The 22,075-nt window shown below is 38.8% G+C and overlaps 1 protein-coding gene and 1 long non-coding RNA gene across 10 annotated transcripts in view; one reads left to right on the top strand and one right to left on the bottom strand.

The window, feature by feature from the left end:
- The first annotated feature begins 86 nt into the window (after positions 1-86).
- Positions 87-12,468, top strand: LOC132332291 (uncharacterized). 2 transcript variants are annotated; one of them, XR_009487853.1, is made up of 2 exons: positions 87-280; positions 9,186-12,468. It is a non-coding gene; the product is annotated as an uncharacterized LOC132332291 (long non-coding RNA). The 2 variants fall into 2 exon arrangements; XR_009487852.1 differs by having other exon boundaries at positions 87-284.
- The window catches only part of CACNA2D3 (calcium voltage-gated channel auxiliary subunit alpha2delta 3), a 414,102-nt gene continuing 398,996 nt past the window's right edge, over positions 6,970-22,075 (bottom strand). For all 8 annotated transcript variants that reach the window (XM_059856396.1, XM_059856399.1, XM_059856394.1 and 5 more), the window contains 3 exons: positions 9,171-9,283; positions 8,299-8,381; positions 6,970-7,457 (listed from right to left, as the gene is read on the bottom strand). In XM_059856396.1, the coding sequence (XP_059712379.1) occupies positions 7,365-7,457; positions 8,299-8,381; positions 9,171-9,283 (289 nt within the window). In that variant the 3' untranslated portion in view covers positions 6,970-7,364. The remainder of the gene's footprint in view (positions 7,458-8,298; positions 8,382-9,170; positions 9,284-22,075) is intronic.

Here is a 22,075-nt window from a genome sequence, read left to right as displayed (position 1 = left end):
TTGGAGCCATATCTTCACATTGTTTGCACACAGCTGACTGAAACCTGAGCTCCTCAGTTTTATTTCCTGATTTGATCAATGTAGCAGTTCTGGGGCAAAGTATTTACAGCCCAGTCAGGTCAAGCACCAGACTACTCCTACTTCCTGATTGAAACACAAATGCAGAATCTCAAAGGATTCACTTCCTGAGCATTTTCATCTCCCAAACTGTAAAAAGAGGACAATACTGTAGAAGAATTCCAGGGGAAATCTCTGTTGAATCAAGACCAACCCAAGCTCAGTGGGTAACTTGTCTTTTTGTTTTCCCATTTTACAGAATTTATTTGGAATCAGCTTCCCTCCCCTTGCTTTCAACTGCTTCAGCTTTCAGTCTGTGCTCTCCTTGCTCCTGCTCACTCTGATACAGCAGACGTGGCTCCTGCTCCTGCCCTTGGCACAACACAGGTGTGCACCAGGCTGCCTTTTCTGCAAGCCACTTCTGAGGCACTGCCTGCAATGATGTATGTTGGATCTCTTTTTCTGCTGTATACTGAAGCCATGAAAATGCTGTCCCAAAGAATTTCATTTCACTCTCTCAAACACAAAAAAGCTGACTCTCATATGCCCTCCCTGGTTCATGGCCAGCTGTACCTGTAGGACTTCATGAAAGAAAGAATATTTCCAAGAATGTGGCATGAATATTTCAATTGATAGCTACAACAGGACAGGGGAAGATGTGTCAGTCTTCCCTTTCAAGAAGCCATAAACTTTCCTCTATGCCTGTCACGCTACAAGGGATTTTTCTTCTTGTTTAAGACTGAGGCAAAAGCTCAGGGAAAGGCAGGGAAAGCAGTATAAAACATAGAATTTCCTGTTTATTTTACTCAGAGCATATTCATTTTTTCATTTTTTTGAATTAGGGTACCCTCCACTAATCTTAAATCTTTCAGATGCTAATGAAGATAAGGTTGCTGTATTTGGAAAGGAATGGGCAGGACAAATTTCCAGGTTTTCTGCCATGAATATCAGAATGATAAAGCCTTCTTCTCTCAAGTGAAACAGTTAAGAAATTCATGGTTTATCCTAATCTGAAACAGCATTGCCTAGAGGTCCCAAATGCAGGGCTGAAAATATGCAACAATCTTGGTGTATTAGAAGTTGTAGATCATTTACATGCTTGGCAAGGCAGTTTAAGATCATTGTTTACTGTTAGGAAGTTCTCAAGTGTTTATTGAAAAATTTGTTAAATGTGAAACTTTTAAGTATCTTCTATTAGAAAAAATCCTCCAAGACAGACAGATGCAAATCCATAATGACTGCCATATGTCAGAAGGATTTCATGGTTAAAAACTGGACTTAAACAATGCCCCTCTGAGTTCTCATAAACCCAAGTTTTTAAAGCTTTTTTCTTTTAAATAAAATCTGGAGGTTTTCTGCCAAGAAAACTTTTATCAGTGGAAAATAAAAATTCTTGACCTTTCTATATCTTGCAAAATATTTATCTTCCTACAGAGATCTCTGTTTATATCATTACTAGTGGACCTAAAGGATATTAACTAGAGATCCCTTATTGAGTCCATACTTGTATGAATTCAAGTGTGTCGCACTAACTCCAGGTTTTAAGCAGAATTCAAAATGCTCTTTGTTTACTGTTTCTCCAGAGGACAGATTTCCTGGGAGTTCTTGAAATCCTCTGGGTTTAGGCTTTGAAAGACTGAAGAAGAAAGAGCAGGAGGAATGTCTGCTTTAAAGGGAAATGGCTTTCTGAAACCCACAAAGATCTGATGATGGGAAATCACGAGTCTCCATTAGAGTCTTTATGACCAGGTTTCATGTCCTGCTTTTTAAAGTCTGCCAGAGATAATGGAATTACAAATTAATTGTTGCTCTTGTTTGTTTTTGATGCTTAGAAACCAGCAATGTAATAGATTACTTTTTTTGCTAATTATTTCACTCACATCTGTAGACATTAAACAGATGTACCTAAACAGCTCCATTACCCATAACAGATAAAAAAAATATTGTCAGAAACTTGGGATTCTCTCTTAACTATTGCACAAATCACAGTAATGTCTCAGAGAAAGCATTAGAAGATCCAGGAATGCAGCTGACTGCTTCTAAATTAATTCCCCACCCATATACACCCCAAACAACATGGGAAAATGAAAAAATAATATTTCATTTTTCCAGTTGAACCAGACTGACCAATGCCAAATGAATAACAAAGAAACAAACCAAAGGGATTCTGTGTTTCCCCTTTCAGGATTCATCTGCACATTTGCATGTGTGCCCCGAGCATTCTCAGTTAGCTCAGCTATCCCAGCTAGTCCCAACCAGCTTCCTCTATTAAACATTTAGCACTCTGCCTAAGACATTTAAATAGCTGATTCAAAACACTTCTCACCATGAACTGAAATCTGATCTTCCCTTTCTCCTGGAAGTGAAACACCCAGCATGTTAAAGCTGCAAACTAAATCCTAACATAGTCAAACAAACCCAGCATTAACCACTTGAACTTCTGGTGTTAAGGTTCAAATCTGACTCAGAATTGTCAAGTGTAACCTTTTCTTACAAGGCTGCTTTAAACACATATAAGTGCAGTTCAAGACCACATCTGGAATGAAAAAAATAGATTTCCAGCTTGATCTTACAGAGGCCCTACTAGCTGTCAACTCCTTATAACCTCTTGATAAAAGAATTCAAGTAGAAGATAACCAAATTCTGCACTACTTGAATGAACTGGAGCTCAAATCTTCAAAAGCATCTTGGATTTTACGGCCCTGTGACATGACAGGCTGGAAATTTAGCCTCAGTTCCATTTAAAGACAAGTGACTTGCAATTAATAGGAAAATATCACAGGGAACACAGTTGCTTTCATGCCACTTATGGTGATATTGCATTGCTTTTTTTTCCATACTATTTTGTCAATCTTGTGTGAATTACCTGAACATTTGTATGTAGTCAACACACCCCATTTGCTGCCAGAAACTGTTAGCAGCAGAGCAGAGCAGAAACCTGAGCTTTTGACACCTGGTGAGGTGTTAGAGGGTAGTGTGACACAAACACAATTACCTGGTTATTCCTGCCACAGTGATGAGCAATCAGATCTGCTAAAACTGTTGAAAAGAAAATGGTCTCAAGGTTTTAGCCTCTCATCACTTGGATGGATGGATCAATCCACAGTTTGACTGGCTACTCTTAATTAACACACCATGAGACTGAGGAGAAAATAGTCAAAAATATCTAATGCAAGAACAGTCAATGAGTTCTTCCTAAATCAACCCTGTGCTTTGAAATTCTTCAAAGCATCTGATAGGCAGAACTGTGGACTTCAAAAATAATTCATTCTGAAGTGCAAACAATAAAACAACATTTGTCGAGTTACCCACGCTTACCATGGGAAGAAGGGAAAAAGTCTGGAAGAGCTGGAGACACATCCTTCCACTCAGAACACCACAAGAATGGACTCTGAGTTGGTTTATCCAAGCTGTAACATCCAGTTCCAAAAACTGTTCTTGGGAAGAAACTTGGGATTGAATCTGGAGGAGGACATAAATGCTCCCAAGAACTTCAGCAAGAATATCATTATCTTGGAAGAAATATGATCTGAGCTTAAGGGGCAAAGCCTAAAGACAAGGGAGAAGAAAATTGTCTTGTGACTGGATTGTGAAAAACTCCAGTGAGACCTTCCTGACTCTGAACATGGGAACCATTTCTCTCTCAGTAGATCCATGAGAGCTGGACCTGTCACAGGGAATATGTTGCTGTACACCAGATAAATAACAAGGCAGTCAAATACACAGGGAAGGATTTGAACAAGTAGAAAAATAGCTGCATATTATTGGGACTATCTGGGGCAGTTCAGGGAAAAGAATAATCAAATAAGAAAATCAAATATAAATATTTTCCACGGGTGAAAGGTTTTGATGCACTCTTCTGCAGAAAACTTTCCAGTTGTGAGTGCCTATTTACATTAAATCTGCACGAGCTGGAATTTCTGAGGCACAGAAAGTCCCAAGATATAAAAGTCCTTGGAGGCCATAAAGGGCTCAGGAAACACATGGAAATAACTGGAGGCTTCCAGCCACAAACCTTCTGTGCCAAACTTCTATTTTGCCTCGTGAACTCAAAGGGCTAAACAGGCCAGTGCCTTGTTCTGGGGCTCCTGCTATCAGAAGAAAACTGAAACAGTCTCTTGAAGCCATTTAGGCAATGAAACAATTACTGCTGCTTTTAATATCTTCTTGCCCTGGGCAGCCACCTGTGTCGCTGAACACACATATTGCAGAGCTGGCCCTGGCAGCCAAGCACAGTGGGTCAGGCAGTCTGTGTCACAAAAACAATGAGAGGAGATAGCACAGCTGTGGAAACCTGCCCCAGGCTCTCTGGCTTACATGGTTTTAAAGGAGTGTTTGCAGCACTGACAGTTATGGACAGTTTTCCCACACAGCACTATTAGAAAATGGTGTGTCCACGGCCAGCCCTGAGCCCCCAGACAGCTTTTACTTTATCAAGATTAAAGGAAGAGGAGGCAGCTGGGGCTAATAAGTTGCAAATCAATGCCATTAGCAAAGAGAGTAAAGAAGAAAAAAGATCCAAGCCCTGCAAAAGCTAAAGCTTTTAGCTCTGCCTCTTGCTGTGCAGAAAATTATTGTACAGTTGTCCCAGTTCTCCTTGGATTTGTCCTCAGATTCAGGGAGATAAAAGATAGAGAAAATGTCTGAATTTCCTGTTTATTAAAAATATATGTAGCTCACACAAATGCAGCTGTATGTATACACATGCACACATATTTCTTTTGCTATTTATTGCAATTGACTTTGCATCAGATCTTGCATAATAATTTCAGTATTTAGGAAGAATAGCATTTCAGATTAGTGAGGTAATGGAATTAAATTCCATAACCTTCTATGACCTGCCACAGGCTATGGAATGACAGCACAGACCCACTTCATGGCATGGTATCTTCACACCTTCAGAGCTAATGACACAGGAACCAGCAAACTCAAACACAGGCAGGAGCAACATTAGCATTTCCAGCTTTTCTGGAAACCTGTTCCAACAGATTCAATCTGTTTCCCCTGTTGGAGAGCTCTGTCCCATGGAACCCATAACCATCATTGCTGAGTTCAGCCCAGGCTGCTCCTGCTGCAGCCACTCCCTCTGGGAAAGGACTGACTGGTGCTCACACACCCTGCAGTCCCTGGCCTTGTGTCCATTTTCCCCGACTGGCTTTACCAACCTGGATTCACACTGCACCAGAAACTTCTAAGGAATAAATACAAAATTTAAAAGATGGCTTCAATAAGAGAAATGGCAACTCACAAAACTGTTTTTACACTTAGCAATTTACTTGGATTACTCTGTTTCACACAGTGACTTGTTTGGGTACACCAATGCATTCTGCCTTCATAACTTTGCCTTAGTGTGTGAAAATGAACTGTCACATTTCTCTGAGCATTTACATGCCCATATTTAAATCTTTCTCAACATTAACTTAGACTGTCATATTTTATTCTCTCTTGTCACTTCCTGGCTCCTTTGCAATTAAAAAAACACCCATCTCTTCCCAAAATGAACATTGAATTACTGTTACAGATTTTCACCTAGCTTTTGTAGAAATACACTTACAAAAGCTATGAGGTTGCAATGTTGTGAATTCTGGAAACTCAGAAGGAGAATCAAAAATTTAATAGTTTATTTATAAAGTATTGACACGATTTTTTTTGTGAGAATGATGGAGGATAAGGGGGAAGGAGCTCAGAGAAAAGCCAAGCAAAGAAGAGCAGGATATCCATGTCAGCCAAGGTGGAGAAAATGCCTTGAGTTCCCAATTTGCTTAGTAAACAAAGAACGTCACTAGGACAACAATTTGACTAAATGTCAGCTGGAAAATTATTCCACAGAGAAAGATTTTGAGACCAATAAGAAGTCTGTAGGAAAACACTCAAAAAAAAAAAAAAAAAAAAGGGAAAGAAAAAAGACTTGAGGAAGAGAAATTTATGAGTGCAAAGACATGAATGGTTTCAGAATCAGAGGAAGTACCAGTGCATTTGAACCCATTAAAGCATTGGAGTGGAAATTTTGTTTTACTATTCTTCTCCTTACAAGCTGAGTAGTATTCTTTAAAACAAAGCCCTTCTCAGTGGCCTAGCTCCCTGTTCCCCCCCAAGATACAGAGCAAATCTGCTTAGCATTTATCCAAGGCTGAAAGCAAACTTACACCCAACCAGGAAACTGCAGTCTCCAAGCACCAGATTCAGAGCAGTGGCATTTTATTTTGCATTTAATGTATTATATTGTTTGGACAGTTATCATTTGATAGCATTCTATAAAACTCCAAAGACAAGCTGAGACTATCATAGTTCAAAGATCAAGATCTCCAGCAAATATATCCACACCAGGGACTTTGCTGCCAATTGCAAAAGGAACATGCTCATCTTTATCACCCCATTTCCCTCACAAAGAAGAAAGTAAGGGCTGGAATAAAAACATACTGGTCTAGAACTTTGCCTACCAAGAGGGACACTCAAAACCAATTTTCTGCTGACACAGATGTGTTGCAAGTCATACTTTCTCTCCTTATCACTTTCCTCATAATGAGCTCCTCCAGTCTGACATGAGATCAGAACAGAACAGTGACACCCCTTGATGTGGGCTGTTCCACATATCTTCCTGTTCCTTTGATGAAAAGTATTTGATTTATGCCATCTGCAGCCAAATCAACCCATTTGACCCAAAGCTTGCCTAAGTTAGAAGGCTTTAATAAGACTTTGACTTTCTAAATGCAGGTAAGATATTTTATGGCTATTTCCAGAAACCAAAACTTCATATTCAATTCAGCACCATATATTACCTGCTCAGCTTCATACACACACAGGTGTTTCCTTAGCTTCTTAATAAAAGCTGTTCTGCCTTATTTTAAAAGCTAAGTCCACATTTTCTTCTCTGATTTTTTTTCAGAAAGAGGCTAAAAGCATAATAAAATATCATCCATTTATTTTATTTTCTTCCCATCATTCATTATTTGAACAAATATATTAGCATACTTAAAATACACTCTGAAACTGTGATTTTAATATACTTTATTGAAAAAAGTACACAGTTTAAATTGTTTTCAATGGGACAAAGCAATGGTCACCTCTATCTACCAAGTCCTTTTTTGATGAATCATGACTGCCATATGCCAAATTCACATCTGCACGACTTGCAAAGTAAAAAGATAAATCTTTTTTCAACATATCTTTAAGAATTTATATCACCAACAGTTTAAAATCATGAAATGCTGATGCTCTGACTATATTTCATGTCCTCTATGTTGCACCATTTCCCAGTTCACAGTTTATCCATGTTTTAGCATGCCAGTTGAACACATCAGTCAATGTCACCTGGAGAAAATCATCAATAGCAGAGGAAGAAGAACAAGAGAAGGTTTAGCACTGAGGCCTGAGACACCGCCACATTCTCTTGCATTTTCCTAAAGAAAATAAAACAACAACAAAGGAAAATAAATACAAGCCACCACAGTCAATTATGACACATGATTTTTTAGCAAACATAGGCATAAGAGCACTGATGCAAACAACAAAGCCCATAAATTAAATATACTCAGGAAGTAATACAAGTACACATTTTGAGTTCAACAAGTTTAGGTTGTAGACTGAAACAACAAGCACTACACCATCCCCTCCACTTTCTACTTTAGGTCTTGTTCTACATTGCATTACATCAGCAGAGGCAGAAATTAAAGTTACTCCAGAGTACAAAGGATGTCAATGAACCTTTCCTGTACAAGCCACTGGAATCACATCCTGGTCTCCACCAGCTCTCCTTGGCACTGTGTGAGAGCATTATGCAGAACACAGAGCAGTAAATACATGTAGTGGAGGGGTCACTATCCCTCCCAAGCAGATTATGTGTGAGCACAATGACTACAGCATGGCAGGTATGATACTCAAGCTAATTACTGAAACAAATATTAACAGCACAAAGTTCCCAGCCACCTCTAGCCAGGAACTCTGTGGTCACTGCTTGGGCCAGAGTAAGTTCTCAGATATTCCTGGCTGCCAGTGCTCACACCCTGCCACGTTCTCTGGCATGACACAGACCAGTCTGCAGAAGCAGCAACTCAAGGCATTGTCCACATGAGTACAAAAAAGACTTGTAGCACTTACAATATCCCTCACTTCCCTGACTACTGATTCTTCTGACTATTTCCCAACATTTCATCTTGGAAGACAGTTTTCCTATTAATCATTTTTAAAGAAATAAAAAATTTACCAGAGTTCAAAAGAAAGGAAAAGCAGATAGAAACTTACTTCAGGGTGAAATCCATGACAAGATTCTGGGCGCCTTCTTATCTTCTGAGATTTTAACCGTTCACATTTAAGGGATTCATTATGTACAAGGCAGTTAAGGAGAGATGCTCTGAGCATTGCATTCTCATGGGAGTGTTTGGAAATGAATACAGTGAATTTCAGCTCTTTTCTTCGTCCCCATTAAAACCCCAAGGTGGTATGTGTGCTCACCACAAGGACAAGAAAGTGATTCTGGAGCTTCCCTCTCTGTGATCTGTGTTTTCATGCATGTGTGCACTTCCACTGCTGACCTGTCTTTCCATAAGTCTGCAATAAAAGAAGACTGCAGGCTGCTTCTGACAAATTCCAACTTACAAGAAAAAACTAATCCTGAACTACTTGAACTACAGAACAGCAAAAAACGGGAAGTGGGGCAACCAAAACTCAAGTGATATATTTACTTTGCTAAATTTTTGTAGACTTGGAAAGCAGAATGCTGAAACATTTTCAATGCTCCAGTCAAACCTTAAATAAAGAGATATCTGTATTAGAGTCAGTTCTGCAAGTTCCAATTTAATGAGGTCCATCCTTATAAGAAAATTACACCCTTAGTGCCTAAGTTGAAAGATGTTCAGCTGTCTAAGGTTGACCATGACCTTATACTTCATAAGATCCATGTAAGTGTGCTTGCTTAATTTATATTGGCTGCTCAAAAAAGAAAAAAAAAAAGTGAATTCTCATTGAAAAAATGTGAGAACATATTCCCAGATGGCTTAATTTCAGCACATATACAAGGTGATGATCTCATGCAGTGAAAGTTTTACATGATAAGAAGTTTTTTCAATATTCACATCTTGAATCTCTTTCTGACCAGTTTGGAAATAAAAGGATATATCTTATTTCTATAGGTGCCATGGTAATTGGTGGGATAGAATCACAGAAGCATTCATTATCTACTACCACCATGAAGAGGTTGCTACTTGGGATCTGCTGGATAACAAAAGACCTGAAAATTAAAAAGAAAACAAATAATGGTAACATTATCAGCATTTCTGAGCCACTGGGTCTTGTTAGGAGTTTATCAGACTTTTATGTATTTACAGTCTGGAATGGAACAGATCCACAACACTGATGAAGGTTCCTCTGCAGCCACACACTGACAGCTCATAGCCCCAAACCTGAGTCTCTACAGGTGTATCAGGGCCTTTGTGCTCTCTGGGTCTTGCTTGAAGCAACAGCAACTCCTGATCTCAGCTTTCATCTGTCCTCTTGAGAGCCATTTTATTACCGAGCCAACAAAACAGAGATGAGGCCTCAACACTTTCCAAAGTGATTTATTTAAGAATAATGCCTATCTGGTATAAATACGGTGATAACTCAGCACCACATGCAAATGAAGACAAAGTAGTCTACTCAAAGGGAGAGCAAAAAAATAGACTTTTTTGTAAGAAGGAAAGTACCCAGGGAAGGATCCTGTGGGCACCAGTCAATGGAGTACAGAGCTTCAGTGAGCTGAACCCTTAAGCACATACCAAAGAGAAAAGGGGCAAAAGGCAGAGCCAGATGGACACGATTTAGCCTTTCCTTTGAAACTCAGGGCACAATACAAAGAAAGGCTTTAAGCTCAGGCCCAATTCTACATGACATTTTGAAGCAATCTCTTAGAATTTGTACACCCTATCAGCAGCATATCAGCCATGTCAAATATCACTGAAATCTGGCAACTCCAAGGTGTTTTGCAGCGTGGTTTGCTCTAAATGTACAGAATGCTAAGTGAGGGTTTGAGCACCAAGAAGATGTGGAGAAAAACATATTTTTCCTCAGACATCTTTCTTCAAAATACATATTGTCTTACTATAATAACTCCCTGCTTTTTCCAAAGATCACAGAAGATGAAATAGCAGAGAGGGCAGGGAATATTTAGACCTAGCCTAAGAAAAAAAATTTGGAAAACTTGCTATAAAAATGTTGCCAACGGAAAGATTAAATGCTTTTCAGTATTTTTTAAACTTACTGAACCTCCATTAAAATTACACTTAGAGTGATCTGCAATATGTTAACTTTATGTTTATACATGAAATATACATTTATGGCATAATGTAAAAGGCTGAACTTTATAAATGTACCTACCAAACAGCTGGAGCATGTAGCAAGACTGACATCATTGTAATGGAGCATCTGTGGCTTTGTGGATTTGTGTGTGGGAGAAATGGGGCCAATAAAAGGAAAGGAGGAAAAATCTTTAGCAGGCAATAGCACCAAAATTGTACTGCAGGAATTTCTCAAAACAGCTATGAATAAATCAAACAGTAAAGGATAGAAAAAACATTATTTTTATTGCCATAAATTGGCACTATTTGCATTTTGTGCTGTCTGAAACTTATATTCATTGTATCTTTAAAACTAGCTCAGAAAAGAACCTGATGGGCATAAAATGCTTTAACAACTAACTGGATGCTAAATGAATAATTTCTTTTTGCTGAGAAGGGAGTAATTACTCTTCTGTTTTACCTATGCTGTGCCCAAATTCAGCCCCTTTTTTGATACCCCTTTTTGTCACCCCCAGGTGAACACTGAAGCCTGTGGAAAACATTTACCCCACAGCCAGGCTTAAAGGTGCCAGCTCATGAAAGGTGGGCAATTTCCCATTCTGATTCTTCTTTCACCCACTCTGAGGTGCCACAAGGGCTGTGCAGTATAAGGCTATTCCTTCCTCCAGCTAGAGAGGGGGAAGAAAAATTCCCATCACTTCACCTAGCTGGGATGAAAGCACTTAATCCAGAAGAGGGTTTCAACTACAGAACTATGATGCTGAATAAATTACTACACAGCTAAACTATGAAGTCTAACAAAATTTTCTGTATTGCTTTATTACTGCAAGCTTTCATTGTTTTGGATTTCATCAATTTGAAGAATGCAGTACCTGCACTGACTGATGGAAATTATGAACTAAAGGCAGTTCAAAGAGCAATATATTAATTAAGTATAAACCCCTATTTGCTACCTTAGGAATTATATCATAGGTATCATCTAAGTACCTTGACTCTGTTTACCAACCAGTGAATATTCTTACAGACCCACAGGCTGTTTAACTAGCACAGAAGTTTGTGAAGTATCTAGGCTTATGGTGGCTGCCATAGAGCATGGGACTGCTACAAAGAAACACAAAAGACTGAAAATTTTGGCTCTCTGTGGCATTTTTTTTTCTTTAGTGCACAATAACAACTTCTCTAATATCTTGAAAAGTGGAACAACTGGCTTCTCATCCTCCCACTGGAAGTTTGTTAACATTTTAAAAGAAAATGTTTTCTTCCATCAAGCAGTATATGGATGTTTCCCCTTACAGAATTCTCAAACATAACCTGCAAATGAAGTTTAAAGCCAACATACCAACAAGTGGAGACAGAGGATTCAAGACTGAGATTGAGCCAAGCAAAAAAATAATGGCAAAATATGTCCATTTTAACTTTCTTTTCTATTAATAGTTTGCACAAACAAATATACTTCCTTCAGCCATTGTAATTTAAGATCATTTCACAGTCATGAGATATTCCTACCCTCACCAGAACAGTGGCAAACAAGTTTGTGCCAGTTGTAGCCACCACGGTTGCTGTGTGACTATTCAGATACTTCACATGGCCCTGCTTCCATGCCCAAACTGGATAAAGCACACAATCATCCCAGCAGCAGCTCTGCTCTTTGAGGCCAGCCTTCAGTTCCCATGGTGACATGCATATGCATCTTTGAAATTCATTTTGAACGTTCATGCCAGTAAGTCTCAGGAACCAAACATTCAGAGAAAACAAAAGGTGTACAAACACAGTCAGACCAAAGCCTTTCAGAGACTGAGGCATTCCACCAAAACACTTCACTGTGTAAGCCTCTGTTGCAAGGCAGAAAACCCTCCAGCAAACAGCTTCCATGGCTGCAGGGAGAAATGAAGTCACTGACAAAGTGGGGAAAATGGTATTATCTTTTTGTGAGATCCACTGGGAGTCTCTAAAGGTTCTCTTACAATAACCATTCCTGAACACCTGCTGGCTTAAGCTGGCATTTGTGTCCCTGGTAATATGGAAACCAACTCTCAAGGACTGAGTAAGGGGTTTGGCTGAACTTTATTGCTGCTTTAACAATCAAAAGAAAGTCTATGTTTAAGTGCTTTATTATTAAAGAGAATGTTTCACATTTAAAGGATAAAGCTCTTCTTGTTTTCAGTAGTGTAAATCTTTTGATTTGAATCCTTTTCCTCAACTGCAGTATCATCACCATCATTCAATGAGGCAGCACAGGAACGGGCTTGCAAATATCTCCAAATATAAAACAGACTAAACTCTTGGGGTTCCTGCTGAAGCTACATTGAGTCAATAGGAAGCTTATTAATAATTTCTCCTCCATCTTTCATCCACTGAGGAACTGGCTTGGTTTATTTGATGTACAGGTTCAGAGGCTTAAAACAGACCTGAAAACAAACTGTTTCTTGACTTTGTGGGGAAGGTGAGGAAGGAAGAAATTTAATACTTGAAAGGGGTAGACAGAGAGGGAGGAAGAAAATCTAGTTATGCCAAATTATTTTGTTAATGAAGAAAAAATGACAACAGAAAGTAAGTCTGCAAGGAACTCTGTATTTTGAGTCAGAGTGTTACATGACAATTTTGTCATGTTGCACACACAGTATCTGTTTCTTTTTAACCTCTTTTGGGTTTGGTCCATATAAAAACATGAGTACAAGTAAAATGCAAATAGATCTGGGAAAAAAAACACACAGCAGCTCCATGTTTTAATTGGAAGTAGAAAATATTTACTGAAAAAGCAATACTTATTAATCTGTTCCTTGAAAGTTAATTTTTCATTGTGCAATTATAAAGAAAGAGACTTGGACTGCAGGTACTGCTGTGTCCATAATTATATTTGGTAGTCATGCTTCTGAAGGCATGATAAGAAAGCCCCCTTTTAATGAGTGTCTGGTGGCTAAATTACTCTTCCCACAGATAATCAGCTCTTTCTGACTCCTTTAGACAGCCTGTGGCTTGGAGAGCACCACAAGAGCACTGCAGTGCAAGTGCTGGGTGCAATCACACCTGCTGCCTTTGAGCACACAACTCAGGCTCCTGCAGTGGAAGGGTGAGCACCTCCAGTTCTGGCCATGCAGAGCCACAGACTATTCAAGGACAATTCAGGGCAGCAGCTTGGCTTTGGGGACAGGAGTCCTCCTCTGCAGGAGGGTCCTTCTCTCTAATGGATGGGCAGTGATCCTGCAGAGAAATACATCCTGAACGGGGTGAAACACGACACTTAAAGCTAAGTGTGGGCTACAACACCTGTTCTTAGAGTCAGCACATTACATACAAATCTGGTTTGTTGGTGTTTTTTGGCTTTGTTTTTTTTGGTTTTTTTTTTTTTGTTTAAATTTAAATTGGAATCGCTCCCTTTTATTTCTATATGTAAAAGTCTTTAAAGAGTTATAACATATATTCTATTGTTATAATAATTTCTTCCCCAGACCATTAAAAACAAACCCTGAACAAATCAAACCCCTCAACCTAATTCCCAAAATTCATATTAGAAGAATGGCTTTCTTCTGTAAGAAGAAATAATTAGAATATATACAGTGCTGACACCACCCTTGAGGCACTGCCTTCTCTCCACACTTCTTTCTCTTTCTTTCATCTTCCTGTCTCGGAATTTCTGGGTGGCAAAGTGTTTGTGAGGGAATTGGGAGAGGGACAGACCTCTCTGGAAAAGGAGGAAGATGCTCCAAGATGGAGGAAAGGACAGGGACAGCAGGACAAGCAGTGACAGTGCCCTGGGGGAAGGATGTAGGGAAGCAGGTTTTCTGCTCCTGCAGGAGGTGTCTGCCATGAGGGCTCTGCAGTCTGTCTCCTCAGGGATTTTGGAGCATTTCCCATGCTGATGGAAGGCCCAGCAGGACCAAGGCAGAGCTGTGCCCTCTTTCCCTCCTGGCTGCTGTATCTCCTGACAGAGCAAGGCCAGCTCACTGGCCAGCCTGCACATCACCCACTCCTGTCAGTCACTCACTTCCCTTCTCAATGCAGGCCAGTGCTTCACTAAATCCCTCAGTCATATGGTCCACAATCTGTATGTGGCAGGCTTAACACCTTGTCTCTGAAAGGCAGCTGCCTTCCCCTTTCCTTTCCTAGCCTAGCTGGATCAATAACAGGCAAAGCTGAGGAAATTCCATTTCAGACACACCAGAGATGTGTCTCGTCCAGCTAAGCAAAGCTAACCTTTAAGTTGTTTACTCCCCTCTATTTGACTACAGCATCTGCTCCTAAAGGAAATCAATGTGACAGAGTTGAGCAGCTCAGTCTCTGTATTTCCATGCAGGAGAGGGAATCCATTTCCTTGTCCACTGGTGTTACACTTTGGACAGGATATAAACTGAACACAGACGTGAGGTTTCCCCACTAAGGAGCAGCCACTTCCCCAGCCCCAGCACAGTGAATCTCAGGGACACTGGTTCACACAGCATCTTCTGTATGGCCTGAGGGTGGCCAGGCAGCTGCAAGAGAGGGCACAGTGATATTGGGTTGTGCAGGCTGAGGATCCCAAACACCACCATGGCTTGGTCATTGCACTGAACTATTCTCCTTTTCCTGGCCTGCAGCCCTGCTGCCATTAGCTCTGGTGGCTGCTGACACTGACACAAGGCTTGTTTCAGCAACAAAGCATGGCAGGAAACCTCCTGAGAGCATTCAAAACTCTCTGATTTTCAGATCCGTGGCTCCCTGTTTTCTTCAGACAGCTGCAAAGGCTGAAAAGTGGTAGAGGGAACAGAGCTAATGTCAAGCAGCATGGAACTCAGAAGACACAGGATAAAACTATGCTTGTGGGACCAGAACATTTAGAAAAAATATCTTCTCATTATACTGAAGAATGGAAGATATTTCTTTGTAATTTGGGGAGGATTTGAACACAGCAACAACACTAAAAGCAATTCAGCTTGTTTAAAAACAATGCTGTGTGTTTCCTGTTAAAAATGAATTCTTTTTTTCTCAAAGGAATACTTCATTATTGCACTTTGCTTTAAAAAAACTTTGTGCATAAGTAATAATTGCTGATCTATGTGCTGGATTTTACAGTCAGTATTCTCTTTTAATTTTACACAAATACCCTGCTGTTATATCTGTGCTTATAACAGACACCCTGCAGTAGAATTTGTGGTCATGACAAACACATGGCTTAGGCAGGATTTTAGTAATATAAATATTAAAATCACTGTTCAGATTCACTTTTAATTCCATGCTCAGAAGGTTTAGCAGCCTGATTTAAAGGCAAAAAAAATCCATGCATGTATTTTCCATTTTTTTCCTTAATGACCACTGGAATGCTATTACTATCATTTAATGTCACAGTGATGACTGTGGGACTTAAAATCAAATTATGAGCAGAATATCAGAATATTGTGTTAGCAAATGTCCCTCCTGCACATACATAATCATATCAATCATTTTCATGTGACAATAGAAGAGATCCTTTAAATAACACTTGTTTGCTCAGGCAGACAAATCCTACAAAGCATGGAAGAATTTCACTGTGAGTAGTTTGAACTGAAATAAACATAGGACAATATTTTCAAACTGGCAACCTAAACAAATGCACAGAGATGTGAGGAAGTGTCTAAATTTCCCTGGATCTCCACTTAGATAGCCCTCAGTGGCCACTCTGGCTCTTGAGTATCACTGTGAACTCAGCCTTTTCCCCTGGGTGTTTCAGTATTTTTTTTTGCCTGCAAACCTCCATTAATGAACTTGGAGTATTTTGGATTAAGATGAGTTGTAACTTTGGGATTACATTTCACATCTGTCAAATGTGATCTTTCCTATTTTATAGAAAAAAAAAAAAAAAACCAAAAACCAAACCAGCATGAGGGCAGAGTAAATGGAAAATGTTGTGCAGGCTGCACTCAAATATGTGTTAGTCACATAACTGTTGGTTGCAAACGTTCAACCCTCATGGTCTGGAACAAACTTTAAGAATTCAGCTAGAGTGCAGATATCCACTTTGCTGTTTCCCAGCTCCTATCATGTGCTTTCCAGGCTGTTGGACACATTTCCAGCCCACATCTCTCTTGCTTATCACATTTTTGCAATGAATGAATGAAATGTTTATATCACAGTCAAGTTGTGCTACTTGTTTTTTGGTTTGTTTTTTTTTTTTTTTCAAATAAATGATGATAGAGAATGAAATATCTAATGCAATTTGTAAAAATAACATATATGCCAATAACAACATTTCTGAGAGCTGGAGCAGTGTATAAAAATTCAGCTAATGGCTCTCTCACATGAAAAGAGGCAGATAAACTTCCAGCCTCAGGCTTGAAATTGGATCCTGACCTCATGCTAGCAAAATATTGCCACCACCTACAGCCTGACTGCAGGACAATTTGGTGTCAGTGCAAACAGAGTAAAGTTTAGCACTGAGGATTTAGGTGAGCAGTGTCATCCTCACCATTCCTGTGCTGCTGGATGCTCAAAGCCCCACGGAGCTGGGCCATGGCTGGAAACCCCTCAGCTTCAGCCAGGACCCCCAGAAGTGCCCATCCTCGCTCCCTCCCCACCAGGAGGGGATTCTTTCTCAATTTACTGATACTCAGACAAGAGGACTTGACCAACTGCATGTTAGGAATGCTGCAAACATCCAAAATTTAGAGTGTACAGCCTTTAGGATGACAGGAGATGCTCAGTCTAGTGAGGCATTGGACTGTTTGTGACCTTTCCATATGAGGTGTTGGAAAATGGAGAGTTTCAGACCTCCAGCTTTAAAACGTACTGGCAGGTTTTTATCAAAGAAATCAAGACCAGAAATCCTACAAACTTTAAATATTTGCCAGCATTCATAGCTCTGAACAAACCCAAGCTGAGTGTGACATGTGTGGGTCTCCACAAGCAGGGTGGGTCCCTGGTTCTGGGCTCACAGTGACCAACAGAGGAGACACAGTGACTGGTACAAAGAAAATCACATCAGAGGTCTCCTAAAGACTTTTCCTTTTGACAGTGACACCTGGTTAACAAGACCACAACAGAGAGGTCAGAGAAGATATCCAGATTGAAAAATGCAGCTCCACAACAGCATGTTAGCAAATCTGTGTTTTTAGCAGAGTTCTTTAGCTCTCTACAGAAGTAGTTGTGGTTTGTATTGAGAGACATCTCAGATTGTGTTTTTTAAAATGCTATATGATTTCTATGCTAGGTTCTAAATATAACTTTAAGATTAAAAAGCAAGTTGATAAATTCTGGTTTAGGAAGGCTCACAGATATCATATGACATCGTAAAAGTAGCATTTAATTGCAAGAATTGGTAACTACTCTTTTCCACAACTTTAGGTCAAGTCTCATCAACAATAGGACTCTAGCAAGGAGCTGCACAACAGAAACTGAGGTATAAAAAGCAAAAATGACCAGGAGATTCACGTTAAAAGAGCAATAAATCCTGGAGCTCAAGTCCTCATTGGATGTGTCCACAGTGTGTTTTGCAAGGATGTTAATTTATTTCTGTTAACAAAAATTTTAGCAACGATTGAGAAGGCCACATCTGAAAGACTCAAGCACATAACGTGCCATCTTTTCCACAGCCAGCTAAAACTCTGTATTGTTTTATATAATATACAAATGTTCCTTGCATGGCTCTCAAACCTTAAGATTCAAGCAGTTTTTCTAAGTGAGCGGCTTTAAAATATTCATTAAGCTATCCCAAACCCCTGAAAAAGGAAAGTGCTCCATGTCAAGATGTCAAAGCCATGTTTGCATTGTTTTGCATCTGCCTATAGTATGAATATATTACAAACTAAAATGAATGTTCCATTATTAGCAATTCTTCACAACTGTGCCTGACTCTAAAACTTCATTGCAACGTTTCTCAATTTCAATCATTTTTTTTCTATCCCAAGCCATTGTTAGTAAAAATAATATATATTACTATTGAGCTCTATACATTATGGCATACATACAACTTTTAAAAACCCTTGTCAACACAAAGCATTGCATCAGCTACTATCTATCATTTCATTAATATTTATTAATGTTTGTTTAAAACAGAAAATTTAGCTGACTTTTAAGTAGATTATGATTTATATTTTAATGGAATACTGATATTAACTATAAAGAGTGAATGGGTGCAGGTCACCACATTCTACTGCAGAGGTTTTATTGGAAGTGGGGAGTTAAGAGAAAGAATGCACCTCTTGTCCTACTGGTGAGAGAATACCTGTAGCTAAACTTCATTTTCACTAAAATTCCAAGATTTTATGGTGCTTACAGAGGGAGACATGGAGTGGCAATCTGTGCACAAACAAATAAAATTATCCAGAATTCAGCAAACATACAAAAAATGTTCTGAAACAAAAAAAGGAAAAAACAAAAATCCCCAAGCAAACAGAAATTCTCCAGCCTTGAAAACTGTCCAAGGGATTGTTAAACTGATGAGTGGCAGGCACAGACCTGCCTGGTAACTTAGATATGTCTTGCCCTATTATTTTATATACCTTTTTTCTTAAATGAAAATAGTAATTTGCAGTGTTTCCTGAACTGGTCATTCAGAATATACATTATCAAAGGGTAGAATTAAATTGCCCATACAGTGACTTTAAATTACACCTGCATGACAAACATTATAATCACTGCTGCCTTTGAAGTGAAGAGAAAGTTACTCAGCCTGCAAGTGGAGAAGTGTGGGTAACACACAATATAACATTTTAAGCTAAGTATAAAGACCTTTAATAAACAATTCTAGCAGTTTAAATTGCATAATTTGATACTTTTTACAGGAAAGAACAAGGAAAACATATTTTTGGATCTTCTAGAGTTTTGGGGTTTTGGCTAAAATAAGTTTCTAGAAATACTGCTGTTGCCTCAAGTTTAAAGACTTTTTAACAGCCATAAGTATTCTTCAAGTCTGGAAGATCTACTTTTCAAAAGAGAAGTGGAAGATAATTCCATATACTTAGATTGTGATCCTTGAGACTTCAACAATGAGCCACTGAGGCATGCAAAACACAGAGTTTCCCTTGAAGATACTCCTTCAGCTCCAGGCACATCTAAGAAATGTGCATGGAAATGAAGGAAATGAAGGTCTGTTCAGGATTGTGAGGAGCAGGCCTGAGCAGTTTGGCTGCAGCACACTTGTGACCCAGCATGGGCACAGGTCAAAGCCATCCACGTGCCATCGTCCTGCAGGAAAAGGACAGTGCAAAAACACACGGGCTGAACCCAGGGTGGGGAAATACTGACAGCATTTCCCTCAGCATCATAAAAGGTCCATACAGTAGAAAAGAATACAGTCCAAAATGTCTTCCAGGAGATTTCTTATTTAGAATCTAGAATCGATAATTTAATGCCCAAGGACAGACACAGGGACATTCAGATACACATCGACAGAGCTCCGAAAGAGATGAAATTGGCCCTGGATGCTTTGGCTGGTTTATGTGGCAAGCTGGTTTGTTTAGAAGTAAACTAACTACATCTGAAAAGGCAAATGATTATTTATTTCATGGGAAATTGAACTGTGTATTTATTTTCACATTTTAAACATGATCAAGTACAGCAGTTTGGCAAGCTTCTACTGAGAAAGAAATGCGGAAATATTTTAGCAAATGGTGGTATGTCTCGAGATTAAGTGGATTTTAAAAACCATTTCCATTTTAATGTCTGCAGATTGCAGTGCTCCTGACACTAATATACTTATGCCCTGAGCAGTCTGCATCTAATTTGTGTTGTTATTTATCTGTTACTGCCAAATCTGTGCATTTAGTGGACAAGTCTGAAATTTGCCATTATAAATCCACATGAAGGGTTCAGTGTCATCCTGAACTACACTTCCATTGCCATTTACCTCTTTTATTGACAATAAACAGCATCCAATGCCCAGCCTATGAGCAAGCAAGAGAAACAATTTGGTTTCTTGATGGTTTTCCTTGTTAAATTAATGGCTGCTTTCTAACATTCTATTGGCACAAATAGATGATAGATGGGACAGTGTTTATTCAAATAAGCAGTTCCTATATATTTTAACAGGCAATTTACATGTGATGCCCAACAAGGTAAAGTAAATGCATTCATCTTTCATATCTGGCATAAATAAAATATGCATAAATCCTTCCCAGGGTTAGGATGATTGTACTTAATGTTTCCTTGCTTCCCTAGTGACAATATGGCTTTCCTATATTTACTTTCCTCTTTGTCTTATGATTGTGAACAAAGGATCAACTGGAAACAAAACAGTTTCTTTGGGGTTTTGGTATTGACCTTGTAGACCCATGAGTGCTGCAATTAAAAGTGAAGGGGGTTTTTTTGGAAGTAAGGCCAGATTTTTGATCTTCATCCAAGTCCAATATGTCATCAAACATGAACAGGAGAGGTTAAAAGGGCAAATTTTTAAGCATTTGACTGTGCAACTGCTGCCTAATCTGTATATCCACATTTTTTACAGTGAACACACAAATTTGGCCACTATGCACTCAACTGGCTCCTTGCAGCTTTGCAACTTTAACATATATGCTTAAAGTACAAATACTCAGATGACTAAATTGCTGTGCTCACCTTCATAGCAGTTATAGCTGAAATTAATGGTATTTTCCTAAATGAAGCTAAATGAAAATATTTGAACTTTCATGCATAAATGAGATTTGCAATTAGACAAAAAACCTTTTTGTTTGTTCTACAAAGAGATGGGAGGATATACTAAAAAGACTGGCAAACATTTTCCAATCAAATATCTTAACAGCCATCATCAATTCTATTTTATAACAACTTTGACATTCTAAGGATTCTTTTCTAAGACACTTTTACTGCAACTAAAACTTGTTATGATGATATCCCCAGAAGGCAAAAGCTGGTGAGGCACCCAGTGAGCATTGCTGAAGAACATTGATTTGCACACTTACATTTAAAATTGGCCAGAATATTGGGGCAATGCTTCATAAAACTACAAGCAGCACTGAGACATTTATATAGCCTAAAACTTCAAGCTTGATGTCTAATCAGAAACTCATCTTTGAGCAGCACAACACCTTTTAAGCTCATACCAAGTACCTCTGTCATTAATGTAGTTCTGACTCACAGAAAGAGTGTCAGTTGAGACTGATAAAGAAAAAACATTTCTTTTTAGCAATTAATTACTTTCAACATTGAGGCTGTGATAGAACAGTCTAAGATATAAGTTTTCAGAAGTAATGGGGTTTGTTTTTTATTAGTTTTTTTTGCTATAAAAAGGAATAGCTTACTGGAAAATATGAAACCAATTCAGATTTTTCAAAAAATCCCAGTTTTTCTCTCTTGTTGACAGGGCTTAGAAAATGTGGGTTGACTTGTTTTTGATTGCTGTTTAAATAACAGATTAATTTAATAATCATTGGGATATTGAATAACAACAAATTATGGGGTGGGACAGCCAAACCCTGACCCTAATGACATTCTTATGTTAATTCTTATTTTCTTTTAGGCTCCTGCTTTCTTAATAAAACCTATATTTTTGAAAATCGTTTTTAAACGTTGCAATTTATCCCAAAGTAATTTGCTTGTAAGAGATAAGTTTACATATAGGGAGTGCATTTTATATGTCTGTATATATTTATTGCCTGACTCAAAGCCTGCTTAAGTGTATAGGTGTCCTTCCATTGAATGAGATCCCAGAGATGGCTGTAAATGTGAGCCAGCTGTTAAAAAAGTAATTAGCAGATAGTCCTTTCTACTGTGCCATGTATTTTAGCTTATTTCAATTTAAATCCAAGTACCCATGATTAAATTTATGATTGGAAATGTTTATGAACTTTCATTAATGCCAC

This window comes from Haemorhous mexicanus, chromosome 11 (genome assembly GCF_027477595.1).
Source record: "Haemorhous mexicanus isolate bHaeMex1 chromosome 11, bHaeMex1.pri, whole genome shotgun sequence".
In the NCBI taxonomy this organism is placed as follows: domain Eukaryota; kingdom Metazoa; phylum Chordata; class Aves; order Passeriformes; family Fringillidae; genus Haemorhous; species Haemorhous mexicanus.
This window is presented reverse-complemented; position numbering and strand designations above follow the sequence as displayed.